General features: G+C 47.3%; 1 protein-coding gene across 34 annotated transcripts; it reads right to left on the bottom strand.

Moving 5' to 3' along the window:
• Positions 1-1,893: 1,893 nt before the first annotated feature.
• On the bottom strand, positions 1,894-26,362 carry ZNF384 (zinc finger protein 384). 34 transcript variants are annotated; one of them, XM_086882680.1, is made up of 12 exons: positions 24,256-24,294; positions 23,875-23,923; positions 22,773-22,962; positions 20,051-20,121; positions 19,665-19,905; positions 19,023-19,338; positions 14,085-14,162; positions 6,779-7,003; positions 5,948-6,130; positions 5,068-5,146; positions 4,096-4,254; positions 1,894-3,929 (listed from the first exon to the last, which is right to left on the bottom strand). In XM_086882680.1, the coding sequence occupies exons 4-12, from the start codon at positions 20,114-20,116 to the stop codon at positions 3,654-3,656; spliced, it is 1,623 nt and encodes a 540-aa protein (XP_086738806.1). In that variant the 5' UTR covers positions 20,117-20,121; positions 22,773-22,962; positions 23,875-23,923; positions 24,256-24,294; the 3' UTR covers positions 1,894-3,653. The 34 variants fall into 34 exon arrangements, with proteins under 34 accessions (XP_086738806.1, XP_086738802.1, XP_086738804.1 ...); XM_086882676.1 differs by lacking the exons at positions 22,773-22,962; positions 24,256-24,294 and adding an exon at positions 24,312-24,614; XM_086882678.1 differs by lacking the exons at positions 22,773-22,962; positions 24,256-24,294 and adding an exon at positions 24,312-24,518 and having other exon boundaries at positions 20,051-20,117.
• Positions 26,363-27,941: the final 1,579 nt, after the last annotated feature.

The following is a 27,941-nucleotide window of genomic DNA, read 5'->3' as shown; positions in this document are numbered from 1 at the left end:
AAAACTAGTGGTAAAAGGAAAGGAGTATTTTTCTTTGTTACTCCTTTCAATCACAAAATAAAAAAGGAAATCTTACCAATAGTACTCATCCATGCTAGATAAAAATGGTGAAAATGCTAGTGACACAGAATAGGGGAAACCAGTCAACAAATACTTCCAGTTCCATCTAAAGAAAGGAACAGAATTTAGCAGTCATATAAAAACAGCAACTTCTATCTAGTACCATAGTATCATAGTAGGAGATGAGAGGACACCTACTAGGGATGTATATTTTGAAATCAGCAAAGAAACAGGAGTCCTGAAAGAGTTCAGTAACAAGCTCTTTAGCCCAGTCATTCTGATCTTAATTAAACTTGGGATATTAGAGAAACACCTTAAGACACTCATGACAGTACTCCCAAAAGGCAAATGAAACAGTTCAATGTCAAAATTCAAAATTATGGAAAACCTGTAGAGAGGAAGAATTAGTGAATGAAAAAATAAAACCTGTAACACAAAGGTTTTATGAAATACAGATTCTGTAGTAAAAAAAAAAAAAAGAATAGAAGAAAAAGAAAAACCCTAATTTCATTCTTAGATGATATCATTATACATTTGGTTTAACAAAGGGGACTGCATAGGTGCAACATACTTAGATTTTTATAAGGCATTGACCGAGCACCATAAGTCAGAAATATAAACTGTACATAATCAAATACTAAGAGGATTACGAAATGCCCAGCCTGCAAGTCTCAAAAAGAAGCTAATGAGAAGTTGCACTCAATGATGCTTTTCAAGTTAGCATAGGTCAGATGCAATATTGCATTTCAACCTGGATCTGAAAATAAAAATAACAACTGATACAGTTTGCGGGTGACAGAACTATGAAAGCTGTGAGTAACCTGGTCCATCATCAGCCAGGTCCATTCACATAGGCTGGACTTGGACACAGCCCCACGTGAGGCATCCAGGAAACAAGAACCCAGAGCACACCTGTAGAGAAAACACTTATCATGGAAAGCTGAGACTTTGGATGATCACACTTGACCAGACAAGCAGCCTGTGAGCTCCTGTATAACACCATGAGAAGAGGTAAAATATAATCCTCTGCAGACTTAAGGCAAAGGGCCGGGGGACCTCATCCATGGCACTGGGGCTTCAACACTCAGTCCCGAAGTGAACATGTTTATAAGATACTGAAAAATTTGACAAGATGTAGAAAGAAAAGACAAGAATAATTTGTGGGCTGGAAGAAATCCCTTAGAGTGGAAGATTTACAGAATTCTATCTGTTTACCTTGTCAGAAAGTGGATTGATAAGGGACATTAGAGTGTTTAAATGTAAGTCTGGGGGGGAGAAATCCCATTCAGGCTCTCTGAATCAGAAGGATGAATGTTTCCAGAACTAGTAACCAGAAGCCAAAGCAAGGAGAAATCTGGCTTAAATATTTAAACAGTGAAAACATGAAGCCCTTGCAGCAGGCTACCAATGGATTTTGTGTCCCAGTGCCTCAAAATCAAGCCAATGCATTTTGTCAACACAGTTCAAATACACATGAGTTCTTGGGGCTCAATACAGCCTAAATACATTGAAATGTCACCTGTGAAATGCAGGAGTCAAACCAGACAGCTCCATCTAGCTTAACCTATGCACCTACCAAACACTCCACCTGTTTGCAGCCAACCCTGGTGACTGAACAGAGAAAAAGGTTTCTGCCACAGGCTCCCCAGGTGCAGAGCTCCTCACCTTCCTTGTGCAAACGCCAAAGTGCCAAAGGCAGGGGTGTGCTGCCCTCGCGCCTGCCCGCACGGCCCCTCGGGACTCAGGGCAGCCAGAGGCTCCTGCAGGGGTCGGGTGCAGGGGGAAGGAACACACGTCACAGGGGCAGGGTGCTTGCAGCAGCACCTTCAAGGAGCCTTTTACACCAATTTATTTCTATACAGGGTGGTTAAAAAAAAATAAAATAGAAGCCCCTATTGGTTGTTCATACAGAAGTCTGGGATTCTATAGGCTTTGGGTGGGTGACTGATTTTAAAACCCGACAACACATGCTTTTTCCCTTGCCTTCTCATTCTCTTCCAAGTCAGCCTCCATGATCCAAAGAAACTAACAAGTAACACACAAGACTAGCAGTCATGTGGACCAATTAAAAAAAAAAAAGAAAAAAAAAAAAAAGAGGAAGGAGAATTGAAGACGAAGAGAAAGGGAAAAACAAACGAAGATTGAAAATAAAAATTCGCCAGGATAATGCGTTTTATAAACACAGAGATAGAAACAGTTACAGCAAGGACAGAGCGGGCCAGGGGTGGGGAATAGATATTTATATATATATATATATATAAATTCAAGGGGCCTTCAGTTTATTCTTGTTGGCTCCCCCTTCTCATTAGATTGGTCTCTCTGTGGGGATCTTCATCCCCTTCTCTCCACTGTCCAGCTTTTGGGGATTCTCTCCCATTACCAGGGTCCAGAAGAGGCCACCACTGCCATGTGAGTCCAGCCCGTCTTGGCAAGAGGGAGCCTGGGAGAGCACTCTGGCAGGAGATGAACAGGAGAAGCTAGCCTTTCCCTGCCTCCTGCCAGCTCCTTGAAAAGACTGGTCTATTCCTCCTCCTCCTCCTCCTCCTCTTTCCCTTTGGGAAACTGGGGGCAGGACAGGTATGTGAGTGTCAGAACTGCTGTCATTCCACCTTTCAGGAAAGGGAGTAGAGAGAAGGGTGATGATTATTTTGGCAGTCTCTTACCCTCCCTCCAGTTGCTTTTTGGTTTGTTGTTGATGCCTGCAGGCTTTTCTGAGGAGGTGGGGGGAAAAGCAGGAGGGAGAGGAGGAGGTGTACAAGCTGCTAGGATATCATCCACAACAGGCAGGAAGAGCAATGAGCAGGAACCCACATTCCTACGGGGCCATCGTGCTGCTCAGACAGCTGGGAGAGAGAGGCAGCAGTCAGTTCAGACAGACTCCTCTCTATTGCTCTCCACCAGGGGAGGAGAAAGAACGCAATACTCCACAGCCCTTAGGCAGTGTAGGCACCTGTCCATCCCAGAGAACATGCCTCACCTTTCCCCCCTCCACTGGTCTCACCTTCCACTGGGGAGGAGGTTTCTCCCATCCAGTCCCTGGGGCAGGACGAGCGACCCCTCCTCCCTTTCACAAGCAGGAGGGACAGGAATGGATATTTCTCTCTTAGACACTCAAGGCAATCCTCAAAGAACCCCATGCAGCTGTCAACCCTGCCACATTCTTCTGTGGCCTGCTAAAAACATGTGTCCAAGCCCCTGTATATACAAGGGCCATCTCTCCATCCCATCCACCTTGCGTGTCTCAACACGCAACCCCGCTTCGTACACATCCTACAGTGAGAGAGAAGGCAAAACAGGGGCCTTTCTTTGGGTTTCAAAGGAGGGGCTCTTGCATGAGGAAGTGATCCCAGCACAGGAAAGGGGCTCTTGCACAAGGAAGCATCCTCCTACCAGGCAGGCTGTTGCACAGAAGGAGCACCCCCTTGAGACAGGCTGTTGTTCAAGGGGCTGCCATGAACAGGGTTAAACGGCCAGAAGAGGCTGTTGCAGGAGGAGAGGCCGGAAACTGTTGCACGAGGAGGGCCGCTGCATAAGCGGTGCCCCTGGCACAGGCTATGCACAAGAGGCGTTCTGCTCCCTGGGTTGAGGTCTCTCTAGGAGCTGGAGAGGTGCTCCACCTGGATGGCGCTGGTGCTGACAGTGAGGCAGATGTCCTTGTGATGCTCTGAAGTCTTGTAAGGAGTCAGGTCAAAGGAGCATTGGGGGGGAGGGTTGGGTTGGTTAGTGTCTCCAGAAGGGCCCCCTGCTGCCCCCCCGCCCTGCGGCTGGAAGTGCTGCTGCTGCTGCGAGGCCTGGGCTTGTGCCTGAACCACCTGCTGCTGTGGGTCAGGGATGTTGTGTTTCCGCATGTGCTTCATCAGGTACGTCTCCTGCAACGGGAAGAACCGCGTGAGAGGAGGGAACGACGCTCGTGAAAGACGAAGCCAACAGGGAGGGACACGGCAACTCGGGGGACTGCTCCCGTTGGATCTAGAGGAGCTGCTCCCTGGGAAGTCTGACCACTTCTGCTACCCCCCCAGGACAGCACACACTCACCGAGGTGTAGGCCCGGCTGCAGATGGAGCAGGTGTAGACCTTGGCGTGTTTCACCGTGTGCGTAGCCAGGTGTACCTCCAACGAGGCAGCATCCGTGTACGCACGGTGGCAGTTGTGGCACTTGAAAGGTTTGTCTTTGTTGTGCTGCCGTCTGTGGGACTGGAGGGCGGCAGCAGCAGAGAGCAGAGAAAGCAAGGGTGACGAAGGAATAAAGTGTTAATACTGGAGATGGCTTTACCTCAAACACTCCCTTCAAGCCAGGCCCCAAGCTCCTGAAGAAAGCACACCTGGCTTCTAGCAAAGGGACAAAACTTCTCCCTCCAGGCCACCACACCTTCCCCACACATGCCCTTTCCTGTCATGCATATTAGGCATTGAAGAGCAGAGACTCTCAATGCTCCACAACCCCCATCTCCTCAGCTTCCATGCAACTCTCAGTTTCCTGGTCTCTCCTTTTCTGCCCCCCTATACATCTGCTCCCTGCATCCAACACCTTCAGGGCAGGATTTGCTTTAACTTCTTGCAGGTGTTTATAGCTCTTTGCTCTTTGGCACACTCTACAGTCCTCCACCTCCAGGGTACCACCACAGGACACACCATCTTCCCTATATCCCTACCCTTACACCCTCAATTTCATTGTAAAACAAACAAAAAACCCACCCAGATACACAGACTTCATTGGGTGTAACATTCTGCAAAAGTCTTGCCCCAGCTAAGTTAGAAAACTGCAAGACAGATGGGAGGAACTTCACTAAGGTCTCACTGCTTCCAAATCAATAATTTCACATAATGCAACTGTTTATGTGACTTCTTTGGGCCACTAGTGCCACAAGTCAGGAATCCCTTCCCAGAGCTTTGATAGCTTTCTGTATTCTTTTATTCTCCTCCCAGCTGCCCCACTTGGTTCCACCTCCTTTACTACAAGCACCTTGCCAACCCCTGCTGGCTAGTAGGACACACCCAGCCCCTTACCTGCAAGTTGGAAAGCTGGGTGAAAGCCTTTTCACACCCAGGGTGAGCACATTTGTAGGGTCGGTCCCCGGTGTGGATACTGTTGAGGAAAGAGCACAAATGGGAGGCAGTGAGCAGGCAGACAGAGCAGACTGCCAGGGCCTGCTGCTGCTGTGTGAACGGGAAGATGTTGCCTCCAGATGCTGCTCTAGCTGGACAAAGAGAGCTCTGCCCATCTCCCTTGTCCAGGTAGAAGTTGGAGAAGACAGGCAGTCAAGCAGATTTCAGAGTGACTAGGATTGAGGAGCAAGAGCTTATGAATGGCTGGACAGCTCAGCATGTGAGCTACCTAAAAATGTATTAGGAAGGGGTCAGGAGGCCTAGACTCCCTGCTCCAAGCTCAGGAATCCCAAATGACCAACCAAGAGGAATCTGTTCTCTTGCTTCCACAGTACCAAGAAAGCAGCTCTGTTCCCTCCAGGATAGACACACCAACACTTTTCCTTTTAAGTAACAGGCTGAGTTTACCTACAGTGTTAATCTGTCCCTGTCCCCCTGCAATGCCAGGAGCAGCTTCCACACACTCAGGCCAACCCCCGTGGTGCCAGGCTGGGATCCCCTACAGCCAATGCCTCTCTCTCTATCGCTCTCTCTCTCTGTGCCGCCCGCGGTGCAAGACCAAGGATCCCCAGGGACAGCACGTGCCCACCTCAGCCCTGACGTGGTCAGTGTCTCCTGCGCAGCCTCCACTCCGTCCACTCAGGTGGGTCACCTCCTTCTGGGGGTGCAGCCGGCCGCATTCCCCGCCCGCCCCCCGCATGCTTGGCGCGCGTGCTCCAGAGGTGCATGCCGGCAGCGCGGGGGGACCAGGGCCAGGCCCCCAGCCTCCTCTGGCCCTTACCGTGTGTGCTGCTGCAGGTGGGAGAGCTGGCGGAAGGCCTTCTGGCAGTAGCGGCAGGTGTAGGGCTTGGCCCCCGAGTGGATGCGGAGGTGCTGGGCCAGGTAGGATGTGTTGGCGAAGCTCTTGGAGCAGTGAGGACACTTGTGCGGCTTGACAATCGCCGTGTGGAGCTTGGAGTGGATCCTGCCGAAGAGGAGGAGGAGCAGCAGCAGTTGGACATGACCGCCATCTGGCTAGTGCTGATGGAATGAGGGCACAAAGGGGGTGGGACAGCACCACGCTATCTGCTACACGAAGGAACTCCAAACACAGCATGAGCTCTCTTGGTCTCAAACCGTGCTCCCCTTGGATTCAAGAGACCATGGTCTGTCCGCACCGGGGGAGGATCCAGAGAGAGGAACTATAGAGCTTGGACTGAGGGGCATTGGCAGAGCTGTGTGTGGGAAGCCTACGGCTGAAATAGCAGGGGGGCTGCAAGCCTGGACTTGAGATGTTTGGCAGAACTATGCTGGGGTGACAGGGAACAGTCCTCCTACGCCCACTCTACTCTCACACTGACACAACCAGCCCTACCTCCTGTCAGAAAGCGTCACTCGGCTGCTGACACCTCTCCGGCAGAGCAGCGCTAACCTGAGCGCACCCAGCCCCTCACAGCCAGGGACCGATCTCACGTGTCCGATACCGCTACTGCCGGCCTGACGTGCGCAAGACCTGACCAGCCTGTGACACGCAGCCGGGTCTCCCCAGGCAGGCGCCCACTGAGGTGCTCACAGCATGCTGGGATGACAGCAACATGCAGTGCGGAGGGCCCCAGCCTCCTCTGGCCCTTACCGTGTGTGCTGCTGCAGGTGGGAGAGCTGGCGGAAGGCCTTCTGGCAGTAGCTGCACGTGTAGGGCTTGGCCCCTGAGTGGATACGAATGTGCTGGGCCAGGTAGGAGCTGTTGGCGAAGCTCTTGGAGCAGTGAGGACACTTGTGTGGCTTTGTCTCCGTATGGGACTTGGAGTGGATCTGCATCTCCGACTTGGAGTAGAAGGTCAGCGAACACATCCGGCACCTGGGACCGGGGCGAGGGGAAGAGACAGTGTCACATGGGGGTAAGCCCCAGTATGGATCAGCTCAAACTGGATGGGATCTTCCACACTGAGTGAAGGGGCTTTTTCCCACTATGTGGTACTGGGGAGGTTTCACCCGGGACACTGCTTGGCTGCGAGTGCTCCAGTCCCAGGGGGACAAATTTAAGCTGGGAACTGGTGTAACAGAACAAACAATACTTCACACAGCCAGACAAGTAAAGGCGTTGGAAGAAACCAACTGGCTTGCATGAGAGACAGGGCAGCACTTTGGAAATTTTCCAACAGCAATCCTAAGGGGATAGGAATAATTCCCAGACAAAACCCCCACTTTGTAAATCTATGATTTATTTCAGTCAAAAAAACCTTGGAATACCTGGAAATCCCAGGTTATAGTTTGTATTAGAAGTTAATTCCATGTATTGTGAAGTCTGTGAGAGTAGTAATGGCCAAATCCACTTAACTCTGCTCCCATTTTTAGAGAAGACACTCATATATTTAGGATACAAAATGCAGAGAGTAACAGCAGTGCTGCTTTCCTAGTGGGCCTCACACGGATACTCTGGATCTCAAATGTGGTACTTCATTGGTCTAGTGGGCTTTCATCATTTCAGTCTCACTGATGTGATGCAAAATGTTTTGTCTGGGCGTTTGGATCCATCTGTTCCCATAATGATCAGAAATGTATTTGTTAACACACAGACTCTGAACAAGAAGAAGCAGTTGGCATCGCTCTGCTACGGATGCTGCTGTTAAAAACTGTTCCTCCACCACGACACCAGGCTGTTAAGAGAAGCTCATACTGTTTTACAATTCAAGATGGTAAAAGCTTTTGTGGTTGATAATTTGACAGAGAGGTAAAAGCTGCATCCAAGTTACTCACTTCTTCCCCACCCCCACAATGTGTGTCAAACAAGGGGCAGAGTTAAGGCTTATCTGAATTTAGGTTTTTCATTTACATTAAAGACAAAATACAATCTCCACATGTAACTTCTAAGGTCACATCTGAGAGAAGATGTACCATCCCGAGGAAGTCTGGGTAACATTAATTCAGCTTTCACAGTGACTTTGTCTGGGAATTTCCTTAAGCTTTATAGTGTTTACAAAACTGCTTGGCAACAAAAGTTCGCAGGTATTACAAGCCACAGAGAGCTGATCCTGCTCCTCCCCATATCCATCTCTCCTCAGGAGGCTATTTCATTACATCTACTGTTGTGGCTTTGTTGGAGCCAGAAGCTTTATGACGTGTGCAGTCTGATTAGCGTATGTCATGTAAGCAGTATTTATCCAGCACCTACCTTAACTTCCACAGGCCCTTCCGAGCCACAGCTTGATTCCAAGCCATTTAGCTGGAAGCCATGCCTCCCTAGCAAGCACTCGCACACACACCTGTCGTAACATTTCCCTCCTCTCCACTTTTGCTCTTTTACATTCATTATCATCTCTAACAGTTGTTCCCACGTGTCCTACCTTCATCTTTCTCTTAATCCATTTTAATTGCAAGCCCTAACAGAACCCGCAAACTAAGTACATCCTTACATAAATCCTTCCTCATACACACACACACACACACACACACACACACAATCCCTTCTGGATTCAACAAACAGATGCAATTTGGCTGTTTATCCTTACATCTATTAAAGAATATAAGGAGTAAAAAGAACATCAGCATTGTCTTTTTAAAAAAAGTAGCTCTTGGTTTATGAACCAAACTATCTCAAGCTGCACAGTTTGTTCCAGACTTCCCAAAATCCTAGACTTGAATAGAGCAAATGTATTTTGCAGTAATCAAGTCATACTTACAGGATGATGACTCTGGATCCTTGAAAGCATCAACCTTGGAAATAACTTTGAGGTGAAAACTGAACTGAAAAATACCTCTGAGCCCCCAAGTCCACTTCCCTGCTAATGCAAGCAATTATAGCATAATCCCATGCTTGACTTTCAGCAAGCTCCCTCTCAGCAGATGCTGACTTCCATTACTCTCAATTGAACCCTGTTCCACAGCATTGGCCCTCTGATAAGGAACTGTTCAACTGAGAACAAGCTCCCAGTGTGATGCTGTGATAATAGGGCTCACCAAAACAAAGGGGAATAGCAGGTATCTTTCTTGTATACAGGAGGGCAGCGACTGTTCCTGCCAACAGCATGTCTAATTCTGAAGTCCATGTCCTCAACAATTACTGAAAAACTCACACAGGCTCAGCAAACTTAAAGAATGATGGCATGTGGAAAATTGGCTTTGCAGGAAAGATTCACTAACTCCAGTCAATGTAGGTTTGGACTAAAGATTGAAAGATAAACTTGGTCAATATCCAAATAACTCTACATAGGGAGAAAAATAGCAATTACTAGGGGCTTATTTTATGAACAAGTAAGATATAATAAGGAACAACAACTGACACTAGAAGTGAAAAAAAGGGGAAACAGGCCTTTTCCAGCCATGAAAATAATACATCTTTGGAACAAGGCTCAGGGGCTTCAACATGGCCCAAATCACTTGGCCCCTACAATCAGTATTCTGAGAATCCAGGTACCTTCCTGAGATAAATACCCTTCTAAGGGCTTTGCTCTAGTTTAAAGAGAATGCTGGGCACTAATCTCTTCTGTGCTGTACGCAGGATTTTGTATTTTAAATAGTCTATTCTGTTCTGAAAAATTAATGAACTTTACCATGCCATCAAGTCTAAGTAGTCCCATGCATTAAATCTATAGTGCCATAAAACCATCAACTTTATCTTCCATAACTTCTGTGCACCCGTATTGCTTTGCCAGGTATCTGCCTTCAGGTCAGAAATTTTCTAAAATAAACTTTAATGAAGAGAAACAGACTGCATGTCCTTTTCTATTTTCAAAATAAAATTATAAAGAAGTTGTTTCAAAACCTCACTGGCACTTGCATGACAATGATAAACCTGATTATTAGCAAAAACAGGCCTCAACAACAATAACAAAACCCCCCAAAACCCTAACCTACCTAAAAATCCCAAACCCAAAACAAAACCCTCAAACGAACAAACCAACCAACCCCTGTTGACTGAATTTAGCAGCTATAGACATTCTGAGATTGTTTTTCAAACAACACTTAGAATGAAAATCTTGCAAGAATTCATTTTCTAATCATCTAATTAGCATCAACCCTGAGAGAGCAAGAATGTTATGCAGCATTAACAAATTCATGAGCCTTATGAGTTAAAAAAAGCCATGGAATATAACAGAAAGCTGCATTTCAGAATTTTATATTGTGTGGTATCAGGCTTTTTCAAGGGAACAAATGATCCATTTAATTAAGGGCTTCGCATTCTGCCTCAGACAACATCAAATATTAAAGGGGAAGATGCAATCAGCCCTCTAGTGGGCAAATATGGATTCAAAAAAATGTTAAATCTATATGGATAATGAGAACATCCTATCTGACACTAGCAGCGTTTCAGTATTCTACTTCAGTGAAATTCTGGCTGGGGAGAGGAAAAATAGGGAGTGCTCCTTGCTAAGCATGAATGAAACACTATATGAAGTAATTGATTTCTACCCCCCCTCTGTTTAATATCCATTTTTAATAGTATTCCCACTGTGCTTCTAAACTACCCCTCCTTTGGCTGTATTCTTTCTGACAGCAAGAAACAGAAATGACTGCAGCATTCCCATTGATGGTGTGACACAACATTCCCTGCAGCTGCTTATTATGGTTCTGAAAATTCAGACAGCCTTGGAGAAAATATCCTTAATAACACAGAGGTTCATATCAACAGTTAAATTAGCACTCAGCCATATGCCAGAGATCAAAAGTAACCCCTTCCAATGTTTACAATGCTTTCTTTTTTATAGGAAATAAAGACATTCAGAATATGTTCATGTTAGACAGAGACACTCTCAAAAATCATGAAATGCCAGTAAAAGGTGGATGTATGGAAGTCATCACAATGAGTCATAAACAAAACGATGCTTATAGCAACTAGACTACAACTCTGTGGCACACAGTGCTGCATTTTTTTCCACTTTTCATGGAATGTTCCGCCTCATTCATCAGATGCTGTTAGAAGATAAAATACCATCTGAAATACCAGCTCATAGTAAAATTTGCCTAACATGGTTTAACAGCCTTTTTCAATCAAGTGCTTAATTGATCAGTATCATAGCTGTGAAAACTATGTAAGCTTTTATATGGCTCTGAGAATTCAAATTCCTAGTATCTACTGAGAGTAGTCTTACAAGTTAATTGAGTCCTTGCTCCTTCTGTTAGGCTACAAATACAAGTTAGACCATCAGTTAAAATAAAAATCGGAACAGGAAAGTCTGAAATTAGACTAGATGATACTAGTAAAGTTTAGGCTGTCAGAGTCAGCAGTTCATTCAGCAGGGAAGGAAACGTCCTGCCTTTTCAATGCAGAGTTAATGAAGTAATTAATGCAAGCACAGCATAATAATGGATGCACAATTCATGATAAATGTTAACTTGACCCTCACACTCCCTTCCCCTTTTTTTTTTAAGCTGAAGTTAAACACTTTCTTGTTAATATTTTGTAAGAGGCAAGGAGAGGAAACAAAACTAACATCCAAGATACACAGGTACAGTACACTTGGGCAACACACAAATAAAGCCAGCGAGTATGAAGATGCCAAATAAAGGCACAGGAATTGTACCTCTGCTTCCACACTGGCACACCCAGCATCAGCTCTGATTCAAAAGCCAACGCTGTGCTTCCACTGAACAGTTTACGCTCCTGGTGTGCCTAACAAATCTATCAGCTATGCTCAGAGATCTTGGTCAACTTGCTTTCACTGTCCTTTTGGCACCTGGTGGCTTGGAAAGGCTGCTGAAAAGCATACTCTCATACATGAGTTTATATATGAGGTTAAAATGCTCTCATCATATGGCACTTTCCCAGTTCTCAGATTTGAGGACATTCCTGCATTTTGTCCATTTTTCCAAGTGACCCTAAAAATACCTGACCCAGAATTTTGTGGTATTTCAGCATACTTCACAAGTTGCCTGTCTTCTTTTAATGACTCAATCATTTATGCTTTAAACAAGTGCACCTTAAACCTTTTCTATCACAGTCTCACACTGGGAGCTTTCATGATGTCATTTAATTCCTGAAAGTCTTTTTCACAGTCATTGCTTTCCAGTATACTGCTCCTCCATACTCCTTATCTTTAGATCAGACACATTCAATACTCCAACAAGACACTTCTGTGTGATACTGTTCTCCATTGTGTCCAAACATCTGGACTGCAATCCCTGTCTGCTGAAGACATCATGCTGTCCCAAAAAGCTAAGTCTTCCATGGGACTGTATTAAAAAATATTTTGTCTGAACAATTAACAGCCACATAAAGATCTTTTTTTTTTTTGCAGCTATCCACTAGTATTGCTTTCATCTTTAGGTTATCAGCCATGACTTTCTGTTGACCTCCAAATCATTGAACATCAAGCCTAAGACACTGTCTACCAATTTTTGAAATCAGTCACCATTAGCATAAAAGACCAACAAAACAATAAGACACAATAATGTGCTTCCTAGTATAGTGATAACATGCAAGAGCTAAAATTAAAAGAATACAAAAGGCCCATTAGAAAGCACTAGGAAATTTGGAAACACCAGGATTAAGGTCATCCATGTCACCATAATTTGGCTCTGCAATGCAGGTGCATTCTGATACAGCCTTACTGACTGTTTCCACAGAACTGCACTCTTATTATGTTGCACAGACAAATACTTAACAACCAGGCATTCAGTTTTCTGTATCACTACTCTGGACAGCCTTAAGCCTCGTCGACTACATGCAATTCCAACCTTCTGAAGCAGATCACTCATCTCCTGTACCCACCACAGAAATATCAGTGCTCCATAAGCACTCATTTACCCCCACAATGTCCCTGTTCTACTTTTTTGTAAGGGAAGGGAATCACAAAAGACACAGTGAAACGCAGTAAGAGAGACATACCCACTAATTCCAAGCGGCCAAACTGGTATCTGTGACCCCTTTTTTTCTTTTAAAGGAGAAGTCCTATTACATATGTTCATATCACTGCCCCTATAGATTTCTATGCTACTCCTATGAGATTCAGCACCTCTGCAAAGCAAAACAGGGTCTGACCTGTAACAGAGGAGTGTTCAATGATAGTGGAAGTTACGGTTTTGGGAACACCAAATGTTAATTATTTCAGGATAACTCTCTATGGTAATTTGAGACAAATGCAAATCCACTGAAGACTGGACCTAACTCATACTTGCACACACTTGAAGGCAAGATTATCTGTACAGTTGTAGGATACCACAGCAACCTGTGGCAGAGGCAAGTGTAATCAACAGTTCTTCACATTAGCAAATGCCTTCCCCAGACCCTCCTCCTCAATTCCACAATCCCATCTCAATGCATTTTACTTTCTTTTAACAGAGCATTCCTTTCAGTTTGAGCAAACATGCAGGTCTCTGACAGGCTGTCATGCACCAATACCTAATCAAGGATGGTATCAAAGTGCATTGACTCAATAGGGCCAAATTAAGGTATAACCAGGTAAGAGGCGCAAAATACAGTTTTCAAGTTCCCTCTCCCCCAAGTTGAAACTGTGATTGTCCTTATTACTCTGCACACACTCATTCCATTGACAAGTAACACGCCAAAATTAGAACTTGTGACTGCAGAACTTCTCCTGTCAATTCCTTGTTTGGCACTATGAGGAACAGCCAAGGAAAGCATGTACATAGGTGCACACACACACAGTTACAGTATCTCCGCAGAAGGGAGAGAACTTACCATGACACAAGGTTTTACCTCATTATACCCTCAGGCATGTGGCCAGTCAAATTGTCTTTTTCTAAGCTCCAAGCACTGCATTTATATACAAAGCAAGGATTATGTGTACAACTGCATGTGTATATGTAAATGTGCATATGCAAGTCTTCCTTAAGAGTTCTGAGATCATAAGCCAATTCCAACCAATCTGGAAAAGGGGTAAGGATCTTAAAAGTCAACACAAGTCTCAAAAATATGCAGCTGAGGAAAGAAGAGAGACTCTCTTGGAGTCCTCTGCTGAGGTTAAGGCTAATAAGCTCACCCTTGATTAGACATCAGAGAATCCACACAGGAGAGAGCCGCTGGAAACCAGGCATCATTAGTTCCGCTGCTCACGGAACTACTTGTTAAAAAAAGCAAACAGAAATTCCAACATGTGGCATCATACTGACACCCACGTTGGTCATCAGCAATCTTAAAATCCATTGCACAGACCTCTGCCACTGCAGCTAAGATGATAAATGACAGCAGCAATACTTTGTCACCTTTTTCTAGCCTAAGAGGGAGATGAGGTTCTTTGCCGGAGGAGGTCACATTCTTATGCTGACATCAAAGACATGGCAAAATTTAGAAACACTGGGTTTAATATTTCTAGGCTTTGGAGGGAATGTGGTCAAACTTTCTGCCTGACACTTCAAACTTAATTCCCCCTCTGCCCTTAGCCTTCTAGCCCAGAGCAATCCCCCCTCCTGCACCAAGGCCCAGACCCAAGCTCTTTATCCACAAGCCCCAGCCTCTTGATGCTCTACTGCAGGGGCTCTTCGCTATGTCATTCCCTCAATTACCTAACACTTATCTCCTCTCTCTCATGCTTCTGTTTGTCTGTCCACATCCCATACTCTTGTCCCTCTCTGTTCTGCCAGTTCTAGGTATCTCATTTTCCAGCACCTAGAAGGTCTGGTTCTTTCCTCCACCCCTCAGTATTGGCTGTTTATAGCTTATTCCTGTACTAGCTTCTCCCATCTCTCCCTTGCAAAGAGGCTCCCCATCACATCCTCTGCTGCATTCCCTAGTTTGTAGGCTCTTGTCTTTTCTCTCCTCCTTTTTGATTCCCATCTCTACCAAGTTTCCAGATTTCCTCAACACAAACAGGTCCAGTCCCTGCTCATACCTCATTCTCATCCCTACCACATTTGAACCAAGCAGGGTCTTGTTACACCTTGCCTTTGTGCCCATCAGAGGGAGAGGTTACTGTCCACATGGAGCACTAAAGACTCCTTCTGAAGCAGGAGAAACAGCTGACCTTGAAGGAAAAGCATGTCTGACCCTTCACTGCAACTCTAGAAGATGCTTAGAGCTGTAGAAAAAGTAGATATATAGTCCAGCCTCACACAGAAACTGAAAGAAGTTAGGCTGTATTTGTCTCCTCTGTGGAGATGGACTGTCTCCTGAGTGCCTGGAGTCATGCAAGACTCAAGAAGCAGCAAAGAGAATATAACCTTCACATATTTCAGCCACCAAACTATAAATCATTTCAGCGCGTGCTTAACAGATATTTTCCAAGCTTAAAACTGGCCCAATTCAACAATATTGTCACAGACATTTGTGGCTTACAAAACCCATAGCCACTTACATACAAATTGATTCAAAACTATGGGAAGTTCACCAAACAGTAATGCTAAATCCAGTAAAGGGAAGAAAAAACAGGCTTAAAACAAGACATGTCTGAGAAGATGCCTACCTGCTTTGTATGCCTACCACTGGTTCCCCTTGTGTCCATAATTTGCTCCTTAATGAGGGTCTCCATCCAGCTTCCTCATCTCCTACAGCTCAGCTTACTAAAGCTTCTGTATGCTTCTGCACCTTAGACTCCTCTCAGAAATTTCCTATGTCCCTCAGCTGATTATTGTCTCCCAACCTCCCTGCTGTTCCCCAGTGAAAGGAAGGAAAACTCAAAACTACAAGTGGAGAAGACAGAGCTTGTTGATTACACTATGACAGTGAGGCCCTTCTCAAGCTGACAACCTTTCTGTTGGTATCTGAGGCTCCAGAGCACAGCTTGCAAAACCATTCCAGACTGAACTGGTATTCATCCTAGATTTTACTTAATACCAGAGCCTAGTAATGCCTATACAGAGCTCTCTTCCTCTTACAAAGAAACTACTTAGAGAGCTGTCAAGAGAAAGAGAATTGATGATCTGGCCCAGAGCGGCTGAACCACTTCATCAGTCTTGTCTACCGATCACATCACAGTCCAGACTTCTAAAAGTGCACAGGTACAGGCACCAAACCAGGACTAAAAAACAATCCTCCTGTACCCAGGGACCCATTTGCTACCTTTTCCTCAGCACTTTTAAAGCACTGGGAAGAAGCCATGCCTTTCTAGAAGTCTTTTTTCATATTTCTAGAAGGACTCTTGATGCTGATCTCATTTTCCAAAGAAAAAGCGAATTCTACAAAGATGTCAGGGAAGATTAACAAAGAGCTGGCGATGAATCCAGACAAGACTGAAGTGACATTACTCATGAAGGAAAATTCTTCACAGGACTAGGTTAGATGCTGTCCCCTGCAGGTGCAAGCATTCTTCCAGCAGCACAACACAAAGTACCAAGGACTCTGCCAGACTAATCCTAAGGACAGATGTCAAAGATCTGCAAAGTATTGCCATCACTAGCAAAAGCCTCAACACCTTTGCTTACAAAAAAAACCCTAGTCACAGAGATTCTTGCACCAGTAATTCACTTCTGGAGATGATACAGCACTAAAACAGCTGCCATTTGCTGGAGCAGGCATCTCTACATTTCGCAGAGAATGGGATGAGCTGGAGTATACACATCAAGGTTTATGCTCCAACACCTTCCAGATCTGCCTGGCTGTGCTGCTCACTCAAGGCCTCACTCTGTCTTCATCACCACACTAGGAGTCAGGAATTACAATTTATTAGCCACCTGCCCAGACACTTGTGACAAGAGAGCTCAAAGAGCTCAAAAACAAAGCTTAAAAAAATAATTCAATTTGACAAAATAATCCCAGGCTTTAGGAAATTAAAAAAAAAAAAAAAAAAAATAACACTGATCCATGTAGTACAACTCCTTCCAGGAATCTGAGTACATTATTCTCAGTGTCTCATCATGGGAATCAGTGAAATCATACAAATGTAGTCATCTGAATGCCAAAACCAACTCCTCCTCCAGCCTGAGAAAGAAGCAGGAGTAGATGAACCTCACCCACAGTCTTAATTTAGCGAGCATATGTCTGCATACTGTAGTGACGGGAACTACTGAAATCATCCTCTAGAACACAGAAGGATTCCAGTATTTCTCAAAGTTTTAACTTGTGAGTCTATTCATATGCATATTATAGAGAAATGATTTTACTATGTTTCACAAAGGTTTTCTCTCCCACAGCTCCAAGAGAAGATAGTGCTTTCCTTTATTTTTCCAACAATCACTTTTAGTTCCAAACTTGCACAGGGAATGCATCATCCAAGGAGCAGATCTCAAGGAGGGCAGAAGTACTCCTTGGTGGCAATAAATCTCAATTTAGCTCTCTCACACCTAAGCACTGCTCAGAGGAAGGCCTTCTTGGGGTAGGGGCTAGTGGAAGAGGTACCACACTCTGACTAAACATAAAGAAATCTTAAAACATAAAGATATTACATGTTCCCACATATACAGTCATCTGGTTTTTTCCCTGCAAAGCCTTTTTCATGAGCTGGTACACAGACTATGCGTGTTCATAAAGTTTCTGCTGAGTCACTCCACCTGGTCTTGGGCATTTTTTTTTCAAACTTACAAGTAAACAAGGAGCTATAATTAAAGCCCTGGTTCAGCTTTAATTCTAGTGTTCACTGCCAATTGTGTCCCCTGTAAATACATATTTAACAACCTAATTAGCAACCCAAACTGTAAGCAGCTTGAGTAGTGTGGAACTGTGGCTATGGCCCAAAATAAATGGTGGGATTACAAACAGCGAGCTACCTACCTAACACTCCCACCCTTCCTCACCATACGCTGATTATATTTTCAAAGCAGAAGAACTGGGACATTGGCTAAAGTAAAAAGGCTAGTTTTGTACCCATTTAGCTCTAGTTTTGTATCCATTTAACTATTTTGATTAAAAAACATAAGTGTTAAAAAAATGCTATAGCTAAAAGTGAAAAAATGCCTGAGGTGGGTGCACAGATTCTGTGTAGATGCCTTCATATTCCTATGGCTTAATTCCAGAAAGATAACTAAATCTGTACCAAAACAAAGAGCATCTAGGATGATAAAAGAAAAACTGTTTGATATGGGATGCTGGGCACATTACAGGAAAGTGGGAAGTCCTAGGGATCATCTTCTATTTCTGTTTCAATTTGGCTACTACTTCGCCTCTTATTTATCTTAATCATCTGTCAGAAACACTTATCACTGAATCACCCATAAGTGCTCCTGCTTCCCGCCTAAGACAGACCATCACATTTACTCCCTACCACTTTCTGCTCTGTCTGGTTCCCACCTTTTCTGAAACACCCACACTGCTTATCCTCTGGTTCAAGTATTCCCTCCTACCTTATCTCTCTCCTCACCATCACTCGTAAACTCAAGCCACATCCCTCCAAGCTCAGAAACCCAACCTCAGGGCTCAGAACTCTCCTCCCTCTTATCTGATACACTTAGGGTTCATAAACACCCTTATATTTAATTCAAAAACACATTTTTTTCCCCCTTGTTTTCTTTGGAATGCTGAGATAGGAGATCACATGGGGCAATACACACAGGAGCAGACACTATCACCACAGTTCACTTCCTGCTCTGTGTGTCTCCAGTTTGTAGTCTTTACACTGGACAGACTGAGTTTTAACTGGGGAGCACCCAGGTATACCAGGGCTCCCAGCTACACCAGAAGTGCTCCAGCTGTACTAGACAGCACTGCACTCTGCAGTACAGGAGCCAAACTACCTGGCTGTGCCATCAGGGATACAGTTTAGCCTCCATAACATCCTGGTCATTAACTAACCTAGTAACATCAACAACTACATATTCAGGAAATCAAGACTGTCCACTAAAAGGAAATCCTTAGTTTTGGGTTAACCCACCGGCTTGTAAATATTCCTGACCAGAAAGAAAACTCAACTCCTTCTGCAGCTCAAAGATTCTCTACTTGGGGACCCTCTAGGTACAAGGCAGAGATTTCTTCCCCATGTAACCCTCTGAAGGGTTAAGTACACCCCCATCCCCATGCAATGTTACAGTCCAGGTTTAACCCCACTCCCCACCTGTATGTCTTGCCATCCTTGTGCTGGTCCTCATCATCTTCGTTTGTCAGCACAAAGGGGTCGCTCATCTCTGGCAGCCCCGACTCCTGCAATCGTTTCTTCTTCCGGCCCCGGGGTGGTTTGGGGGCAACTCCCCCAGCCCCTTCAGTGAGGGTGGTTGTCCCTTTCTTGGACAGGTCTGGAACCACCTGCAGGGCTGCCTGGGAGCCAGGGGGTAGCGCAGAGACAATCATGGGAGCTGAGATGGGAAAGGTTTGGGCAGAGGCGGCTGTGGTCACCAGAGAACCTGACGGGGAAGTTATCACCAGACCAGGACCTGCAAACAAAGGAAGGTGGAGGAAGTCAGTTATTACATCTCCAATTATGCCCAACCTCCTTATCCCACAGAAGCACCCACTTTTGACTACAACACAAACACAAGGGTAACTTCCCCTCCCAAAGCTCCACTGCTGCAACTCAAACTTCCATAAAGACGTGGATGTATGGAGTGCCTAGGGATTCAAAGTAAAACCACACCAAGACAGTCCACATCATCAATAAGGCTAGGAATAACATACAGGCCAATAAAACTTCTCCAGGACCTCTTTTTTCCCCATCCCACATCCCCCTTGGCATGCTGCCAAAGCCTTTGGAGCGCCCTACCTGCTGTCATGAGCCCAGCAGACTGCACTGGTACCACGGTGATGTTCTGAGTCACAGGGGCTTGGCTGTGTGGTGTCAGCTGCTCTGGCTTGGTGTCCGAGTCCATGGAGATACCAGTGGGCAGGGCCACAGAGGTGGGGACTGTCAGCAAGGCAGGGTAGTGGGGGGGAGCCAGGCTGCAGCCCTTCTCTGTGGGCAATAGCTGCTCCTTCATCTTGTTAATGAACATGGTGTTCTCAATCTACACGGGGGGAAGGACAGGTTTTAGCATATCCTGGGACAGCTTTCCCCAGCATTTGGCTGAGCAAGAAGTACAACAGAAACACTAATTGTTCATAAACTTCTAACAGGAAGCAAGACCAACGTAACAGGTTGGAAGATCTTACCTGTCCCGAGACGGTGGGCACTGCTGGCCAGAAGTACGGGGAGGAGTTGAAATGAGATTCTTCCATCCTAGCTGGGCACAGGGGGCAGGAAGAAGGGGGAAGGGAAGAGGAATGAAGGACAAGGAAGACAGACAGACACACACACACAAAAAACCCATTAAACCCAAAGAGACTCCAACATGGAACTGACTCAGTCTAATGCTGTGACAGTTCCTTAATTTCCCCAGTCTTTCTTGAGCAACTTCTCCCCGGTTTTGAGCTATCTTCCCAAATGAAAAATTTATTTTCAGGGGAAAAAGGTGCCTATTATTCCCATGGGCTTGGGTCCACCTGAAATGCCCACTTGCCCGGTAGTCCTCCATGCAAAAAACAGGACTGACTAGAAACCCAGAACACATCCAAATTTTCCCAGTTGTTATCCACCCAAGTACATGGAATAAATTAAGTCTGTGCATCTGCAACCAGGCAAATACAGATGAAAACCGTTTTTCACCATCAGACAGCCTGACCCCACAGGCAGTGAAAATTTTGGACCTTGCCTGTCCCTCCACCCCAGCTCAGCACTAAGGACCCAGATGCAGGAAAGGCACATTAGCATTATGTTACACAGGAAGAAAGACAGGCAGAGAGAGGGAAACAGACTTGCCTAAGTTAACAAGACAGCCACAGCAGACCAAGAAGTCAAACTCAGGGCTCCTAACTTCTTGCTGCCCACCCCAGCCCCACTCTTGAAAGAAACAGAAAAATATCATTCAATATTCCTGCTCTCCTCCAGTGAGACTAAGCAGTAGGAAAACAGCCTGATTCCCCTGCTCCTGAGATACCCTATTTCCAAGTGAGACCATGTCTCAGCTCTCCACTGCGCATTTCCTTACCATCTTTGGGACAAGATTCTATAGGACTCTGTCCCCAGCCAAGTGCCCACTGCTCCATCTCAACTCTCCCTGCATTCAGAGGACCAGTCGGACACCAAAAGAGTCTCCTGAGCACTGAAGCATAATCTCTTTGGGAATACCTGACAGAAGAAGCACTTTCCTTTCTAATCCTTACATTCCTCTGTGTAATACCATTAGTGGACAAAGTTTGTTACACTTGCAAACACACTACTCAAAACCTGAAGAAATTAACAAAAGAATATTTTCTGAAATAGAAGATACATCTATTCCTAAACAAATATGGCAAAAGTGGTAGGTAAAAACTATGCTCAGAATACATATGGCAGAGAGTGCAATCACCGTAGGTTTTTCATGCAGCTACCTGCAAACTGCCCCACTCCTATTTCTGTTATGGTCTGTCAGTGGTCTAATAGTTAAACAACATTGTTTCTGAAAAGTTTATCTCAATCATCAGGGGAGCTCAGAGGCATAGCCCCAGTAGCATGAAACACTTACATTACAGAAGTATATCAGGACAGAATAAATACATGTGGAATTGCTGTGTGTGAGCCAAAATGCAAAGATAATTTTCCTCTATGTGGAGAAGCAATATTCAAATGAACCAAATTACCCAATAATTTTGTTTTTATGAATTGCTCATGCAACAGCAAGGCCAAGTACTCCTGCCTCACTCACTCACTGCAAATCAACCAATAAACACACTTAAGGATAAATTATTTACCTTACGTTGGTGGCATGCAGTCAGACTGCTCGCTGCCTGACTGAATTACTCTGGATTTACACTACTGTGATTCAATCAGAGGCTGATGGGGCAAGACTCTTTACCTTCCTTCCTCTGCTTTCTTTTCTGAGCAAAATTAATTATTAAGTTCACTGCCCACAGTACAGCCCTATGCATTTAGTGCCTAATTACATGGCTTTTTTATTCCACAGGATGGGCACATATGAGGAGATAACACATCCTTGGCAATTGAGCACCACCTGAACCCAGAGGGGCATTTTGTTTGGAATTTCCAGGTTTGGAGTTTTTTGCTTAGGTTTGGTTTTATTTGTAAAATAAATAAGCCCTTATTTGCTTAGCTTCCACGTCAAAAACACTGAAGTGAACCTGACTCTCCAAAAACATATAAAGTCTCATATAATAATCAGATACATTTTCCACAGAAACTTTGTAATAGTTCAAAACTCCCTTGGAGACAACTGCAAATTTCAGGAGTTAAACAGAAAGATGCCAATTTAAGCAAAAAAAAAAAAAAACCACCAAAAAACTCTCACAAGAGCTTTCTTATTTAAAAATAATGAAAGGCAAGTCCATTTTCAGATTCCAAAATCCAGCCTAGAAGAGGCCAGGGCACTCAGTGGCTGCTTGTCTCCATCTTGTCTTCCATCAGAACTTCACAGAGAATATAACTTTTGTTTGCTCAGTTTGCAAAGTGTGCAAGTCAAATACAGCTCTTACTGATTCTTCAAAGGATGGCTACGCTGATTTCATTAGACTCCCTCAGAATCCACCTCCCCATCCAAAAATCTTCATGCTTGAGCATATTATCTATCAGGCCTCAAACTTCTGGCTTGAAAGGCTGAAGTGTGATGGAGTTATAAGAATGTGGAGGAAAAGGAGAAATGGTGTAAAAGTTGAAGCTTTCATGCAATTTCACTAGCAAGCCAGTCTTCCAAAGGCAGAAAACAAAGGTAAGATTCCTCCACCAACCTACCGTCCTAGTGCCCAGAGCTGTCCCTCCCCTACCCCATTTTTAGGCTAAAAGAGTATTTTGAAAACATGCACCCCTATTGGCAGCCCCCACTTAGACGCTGCTCACACTTACTTTACCAGAACTCTGCACGTAACCCTTCCAATTGCTCTATAACTACCAGACATGGGCTGGAGCTTCAACCCTGTACCACAGCACGCTCCCACTGCAGGGCCTTCATCATCCCAGCTTCCACAAACAGGCCAGAGATGGGACCTTCTTCCTATTCACCAGTCTAGTATCAGACAGATGTCAACGTACCCTCCTGATATAAACCAAAAACACTTTCTATGTACAGACCACAAATGTACATGCACCAAATAAACAACCGAGTGAACCAGAGAACTCACAAGGGACAAGGGATCTGGAGTTTAGATCTCACAGAGTACTTCACAGAATCACATACTTAACGTGCTGGATTTATACTTCTTGGCAGGTCACCACTTTAATCATAAACAGACAGATAAAAGCACGTGCAAGTATACGCTGAGGTAGAGGCTGTATTTCTGGAAGGCACAATCAAGGTTGGATACGCAGGTATTTAATCAGAGGTTGACTTTTAACACGAGTTTCTTTATTCTCCAGATGCCTGGCTTTTATCTCCTATTCGGCACGGAGTTTTCAGTCAACAAAAAGCCCTGAGTGTAACGCTTGGGAGCAATTTAGACTGTTATTTTATGTCTGCCCAAGATCTTTGTTCAGTGACAAGGAACTTTTAGGCTTAATTACTGCAAAATACTGAGGATGCTGAAAGCCACACAGGCTGTTAGATCAAAAGAAAAAATCCTTCCATGGAAGTCATAAGCACCGAAAAGTTCAAATGCTGTTACACCTTTAGAACAAGCACATTTGAACACTCATCGGGAATATCCCAAATGAACCGGACAGAGTCCTGGATCCCAAACCTGCACGCTAGAGACAGAACTTTGGTGCCGTTCCCTGACACTGTAGCCTCCACCCCGACGGAGCGAGCCTCTGTTGGAACAGGTGCCTGGCAGAGAGCATACCCTGCGCCTCAGCTCCTTCCAGGCGCTCAATCCCTTCTCCCGCACCCTGGAGCTCAAACGCCTTCACGCCCCCAACTCCGGGACCCGCGGCCCATCCCATCTCCTCCCACCCCGCGGCAGCCCCCGGGGCAGGGGCGGGGGTCACTCACGCAGCTCCGAGAGCTCCTTACCCCTCTCACTCTCCCTCCTCTTGCATTTCTCCTCCTTCCAGGGCCGGCTCTGCAAATAAACCGCCTCGGTTACCGGGGCGCCCGGGGCCCCGCATGGCAGCGGGCGGCGCTCCGCGGGGCCCGCGGCCCGGGGCACCCCGGCCATACGCGGGCCAGGCGCTCCCCGTGGGGCCCGGACCCACCTCCCCCCGCGGCAGCCGAGGGCGGGGCCGGCCCGGAGCGCGGCTCCCCCGTGGCGGAGCCCCCGACACCGGGACAGACGGGCGGACGGACAGACAGACAGACAGCCCGCCCTCCTCCATTTCCGCTTCCGGATCGCCCCGGCCCCGGAAGTCCCGCTGCCCGGCCCCCCGCCTGCGGTCCCGCCGCCCCGCACGTTACCGGGCTCCCCCCCAGCGGCGGCCCCGGCCCGGCTCCGGCGGCGGCGGCCTCCTCACCGGAAAGACAGCGGGGAGGAGCTTCCGGGTCAGGGGGCGGGGCGCGCCCCGGCGCTTCCGGGTCGCCAAGAGGAGCGGAACGGCGTCATCAGCGGTTTCGCTTGAAAACGGGGCGGCGGAGCGGCGGCGGCGGCCTGGGGGAGGCTCCCCGGGGCGGGGGCACCGGCGAGGTGGCCGCGGCCGGAGGTCGGGGTGGGGGCCGGGCGCGCGCGCGCGCTTACCGGAAGCGCGGAGGGCGCCGGCGCGCGGGGAATCCCGTGCTGGCGGAAGGGCGGAAGTGGCTGTGGCGGGCGGGCGCGCGGCGTCCCCGAGCCCGGCCGGCAGGGCCGCTTCCGGCCTCGCGGCATCACGTGACGCGGGCGGACCGGGGATGGGGGGGAGAGGAGGCCGCCCTCATGAATATTCATGAGCCACCGGGAGCGGTAATTCGGCCGCCGCCTCTCGGTCGGCGCGGCATGGGGCTGATCCAGAGGAGTTTTCCTGAACGCTGTGCCTGCCAGCGCCTGGGACGGTCCCGGCCCGCCGCGATGCTCCACAGGAGTTGTCCCTAAGTTTGGCTGCCAGCGCCGGGGACGGTCCCAGCCCGCGCTGGCTGGAGCGTTTCCTGGCACGCTGTTGAACGTGTCTGTCCTGCTAAGCCAACAGAAAGGGCTTCCCGCGAGCTGGCTTTGTGCCAGAATGGGCAAACTGGACCATCCCATTCCCTGCCGGGAGCAGGAGGGCGAGGCCGGGCGTGGAGGGCAGCAGGGGAACCCTGCTCCCGCAGCCGGCCGCTCCGTGTGGCCTCACCCAAAGCCCAGTCGGTTTTGTTTTTGTCACCGTGCACGACGTGACCCCGGAGGGGGCTGCAGCTCACCCTCGTCCCCAGTCACTGAGAGCTCGGTGTCACGGATTCAGCCCACCCAAGGCTGGTCTGGCGGCTCCCGGGCGCGCAGCGGGAGGAGCAGCAGGCACTGGGTGCCCGGAGCCCCGCGCACAGCCGGGCTGCTCCTGAGGGACACATCACGGAGCATCGCTGAGCCCCGGGCAGCCCCGCACCGAACTGCACACACACCACAAAAATCACCGAGCGCGCTGGCTGCTGCTGCTCTGCTCTGTCTGGGACACTTCGTGCGGGAAGAGACTTTATTAGGATAATGTAGGCTTCGTCCCGCTACTCGTAGCAGGGTTAACTTTGGCGCCGGGCCCACCTCCCAGGTCAGGTCGGGTTACCTTCCTCACCTGCGGTGTTGCGCGCCGGGCGTTTGGCTGAGCTGTTTCAGTGCTCTGACTTGAGAGAAACCTCTTTTTTTAATCGTTGCGTGAGTTTTCTGCCAGCTTGGCACGCTGGAACAGCTTTAGCGAGCCAGCATGAGTAAGAGGGTGGGACCAAGGAGTGCACAAGCACAGCAGCCAGCGGTTAGATGGGCTCGGGCGATGGTGAAACCGCAACATCCGGAGCAGTGGGCAGAGGGAAACCTCCCGCTGCTCCAGCCGCAGCGCCTGCCTGTGCCCACAACGTGCTGGGGTATTGGTCATCGCAGGCGGCACCAAACTTCCTCCTGGGAGGAGTCAGGATTAGCTCTGCGTTCTTCAGCAGGAGTCACATGAAGGCAATTGTTGATTTATTTAAATAAAAGGAGTTGGCAGCCTAATCAGTTTGGAAATTAATTTCCTTGTTAATTTGGGGGTTTTGACTTGCTCATGAATATTCACAAATGCTCATCTTGTTGTGGTTTGTTTTTTTTTTTTCTCTCTCCTCTAATTTATTTTTGTGATTGTCAGATCACCTCTGAAGGTGACATTTCTCTCCTCGTTCTGCAACGCAGCAAATGTATTCAATCTTGTGCCTTGGAAGAGGAACTACAGCCTGGCACTGACACCTCTTTTACTTCTCTCCTCTTTGCCAGAGTCCTTTATAGCCTCCTTCCTCCCTGCATGCTGCCTAGGAAGAAACAGGACCGAGTCTCCTCGAAGAGGACTGGCCTGGACTTGATAACCAGGAGTATTTGTCAGAATGCCCTATACCTGGCAAGGGAAATTGTCACTTGAGGATTGGGACAAAGTGGTTAATTTTCCTTAGGGTGCCTGGAGTTTTCTGTTCCCCCTCCCACCCCACACTGCCGAGCACCCTTCAGCAGCACGTGAGGCAGCGTGACTAACATCTGCCACAGACACTTGATTTGTCTTATCTCCTTTCCTTCAGAGGAGGCAAAGTCAGAGAAACACGGGTGTGTGTCTCTGGAGAGTACAGCTGATCTCTTTACCTTCTTTCCCAGCTCTCTGTTGCCTCCCTTTACTTGGCAGCCCTTGCTCCTTTCCACACCTGGGAAGAGCATCCTGGTTGCCACTGCGGGTTTCTCCCTGGTGAGACATGCCCACATCCCACGTGTATGTGTGTGTGTGTGTGTGTGTGTGTTTAGGGCTTCTAGGATTTCATAACACTGACCAGCTGGGCTCAGCTCAGGAGTATGGTGAGTAAAAACCTGTGTAAAACCGCTGGGGCAGGAGCAGGAGCAGCAGTGTGGGATGAAGAGGTGCCCTCCTTACACCATACATCTTACATCTCCATGCTCATGGGTGGAGATGGGCTTGGCTGAGGGCTGGCCCCACAGCAAGTAACAAGATGTGTGTAGTGGAGACCCCAGGCCAGTCTCCAGACCAGCTCATTTCTTTAGAAATGCCAGCTTTGCTACAGCCTCCATCTATCCAGCTTTCCTCTGAGCTGTGTGAGGAGGGGTGGTTGGGCTGCACCAGCCATGGGGTTCACCCAGCGGCACAGCCAGCCCAGGTTGGGAGCTGGGGAGGGGGTGACAGAGCGGCTCACAACTCTGCAGCAGTGAAATAAGCCAGCAGCAATGCAAAGTGACTGCAGGAGCTAACAGCCCTGGAGCAGGTGGTAGGTGGAGGTTAGTGGGGCCTCCCTCCTGGGAGCAGAATCATGTGAATAACACAGCCGGGTTCCCACCTCCTGCTGAGGGCACCAGCTCCTGACAAGCTCAGAAAAGAAAATGTGTGGAGAAAGCCAGCCGGTTACCACGACAGTTGCTCTCTCACAACCTTTGGAACAACTTCTGCTGTGCAGCTTTGGCCCGGGAGGGTGGCAAACACACACCTCCACGCTGGCTGCCTGTTCCATCTCCCATCCTTGTTGCCTCCTCCACAATCACATCTGACTGTCACGTTCCCACCTCAGCGCTTTCCTTCTTTATCTACTCTCCTGATTTCTCCATTTCTCTCTTTTTTTCACCACCCCAACACAAAGCACCCACCCCATGCCCTTCAGTTGTGATTACAGACAATCCTCCTGTGGTGCCACTGTACTCTCTGTGCTTAAACACCTTTTGTTTGCTGTCTGGGTGTAAACTGCACTGCTCACTGTGGCTGTCCCAGTAATATAGGTGGTATTTCGTGTCATAGGATCCTGCTTGGCTGGCTTCTAGGGCTGATAAACCTGACCTGACGTGTTCATTAAGCTGGCTCAAGCGGTACCTGAGTTTGTTGAGGGTATTGACCAGTAGGCAGAGATGGACAGATGTACTTGGAAAGTGTGATGATGTAGTGACACACATTTTAAGGATGGCAGCTATTCATTCTCACCCAAATTTTTAGCTGCTTGTAGGACAATATCTGGTTTATCCTGCAGCTGGT

Source organism: Cyanistes caeruleus, chromosome 3 (assembly GCF_971803275.1).
Source record: "Cyanistes caeruleus chromosome 3, bCyaCae1.hap1.1, whole genome shotgun sequence".
In the NCBI taxonomy this organism is placed as follows: Eukaryota; Metazoa; Chordata; class Aves; order Passeriformes; family Paridae; genus Cyanistes; species Cyanistes caeruleus.
The sequence above is the reverse complement of the archived record's forward strand: the minus strand, read 5'-3'. Positions and strand labels throughout refer to the sequence as shown.

What these genes read in the sequence shown, in the direction of transcription:
- ZNF384 (XM_086882669.1), bottom strand. Translation starts at nt 25,012, where the DNA reads ATGGGATGGTCCAGTTTGCCCATTCTGGCACAAAGCCAGCTCGCGGGA. An exon ending in TGCTGGGCTCATGACAGCAG is followed by an intron (nt 19,339 to 19,664) that starts GTAGGGCGCTCC and finishes CTTTGTTTGCAG; the next exon opens with GTCCTGGTCTGGTGATAACT. An exon ending in CACCTGCAGCAGCACACACG is followed by an intron (nt 5,147 to 5,947) that starts GTAAGGGCCAGA and finishes TTTCCTCAACAG; the next exon opens with TATCCACACCGGGGACCGAC.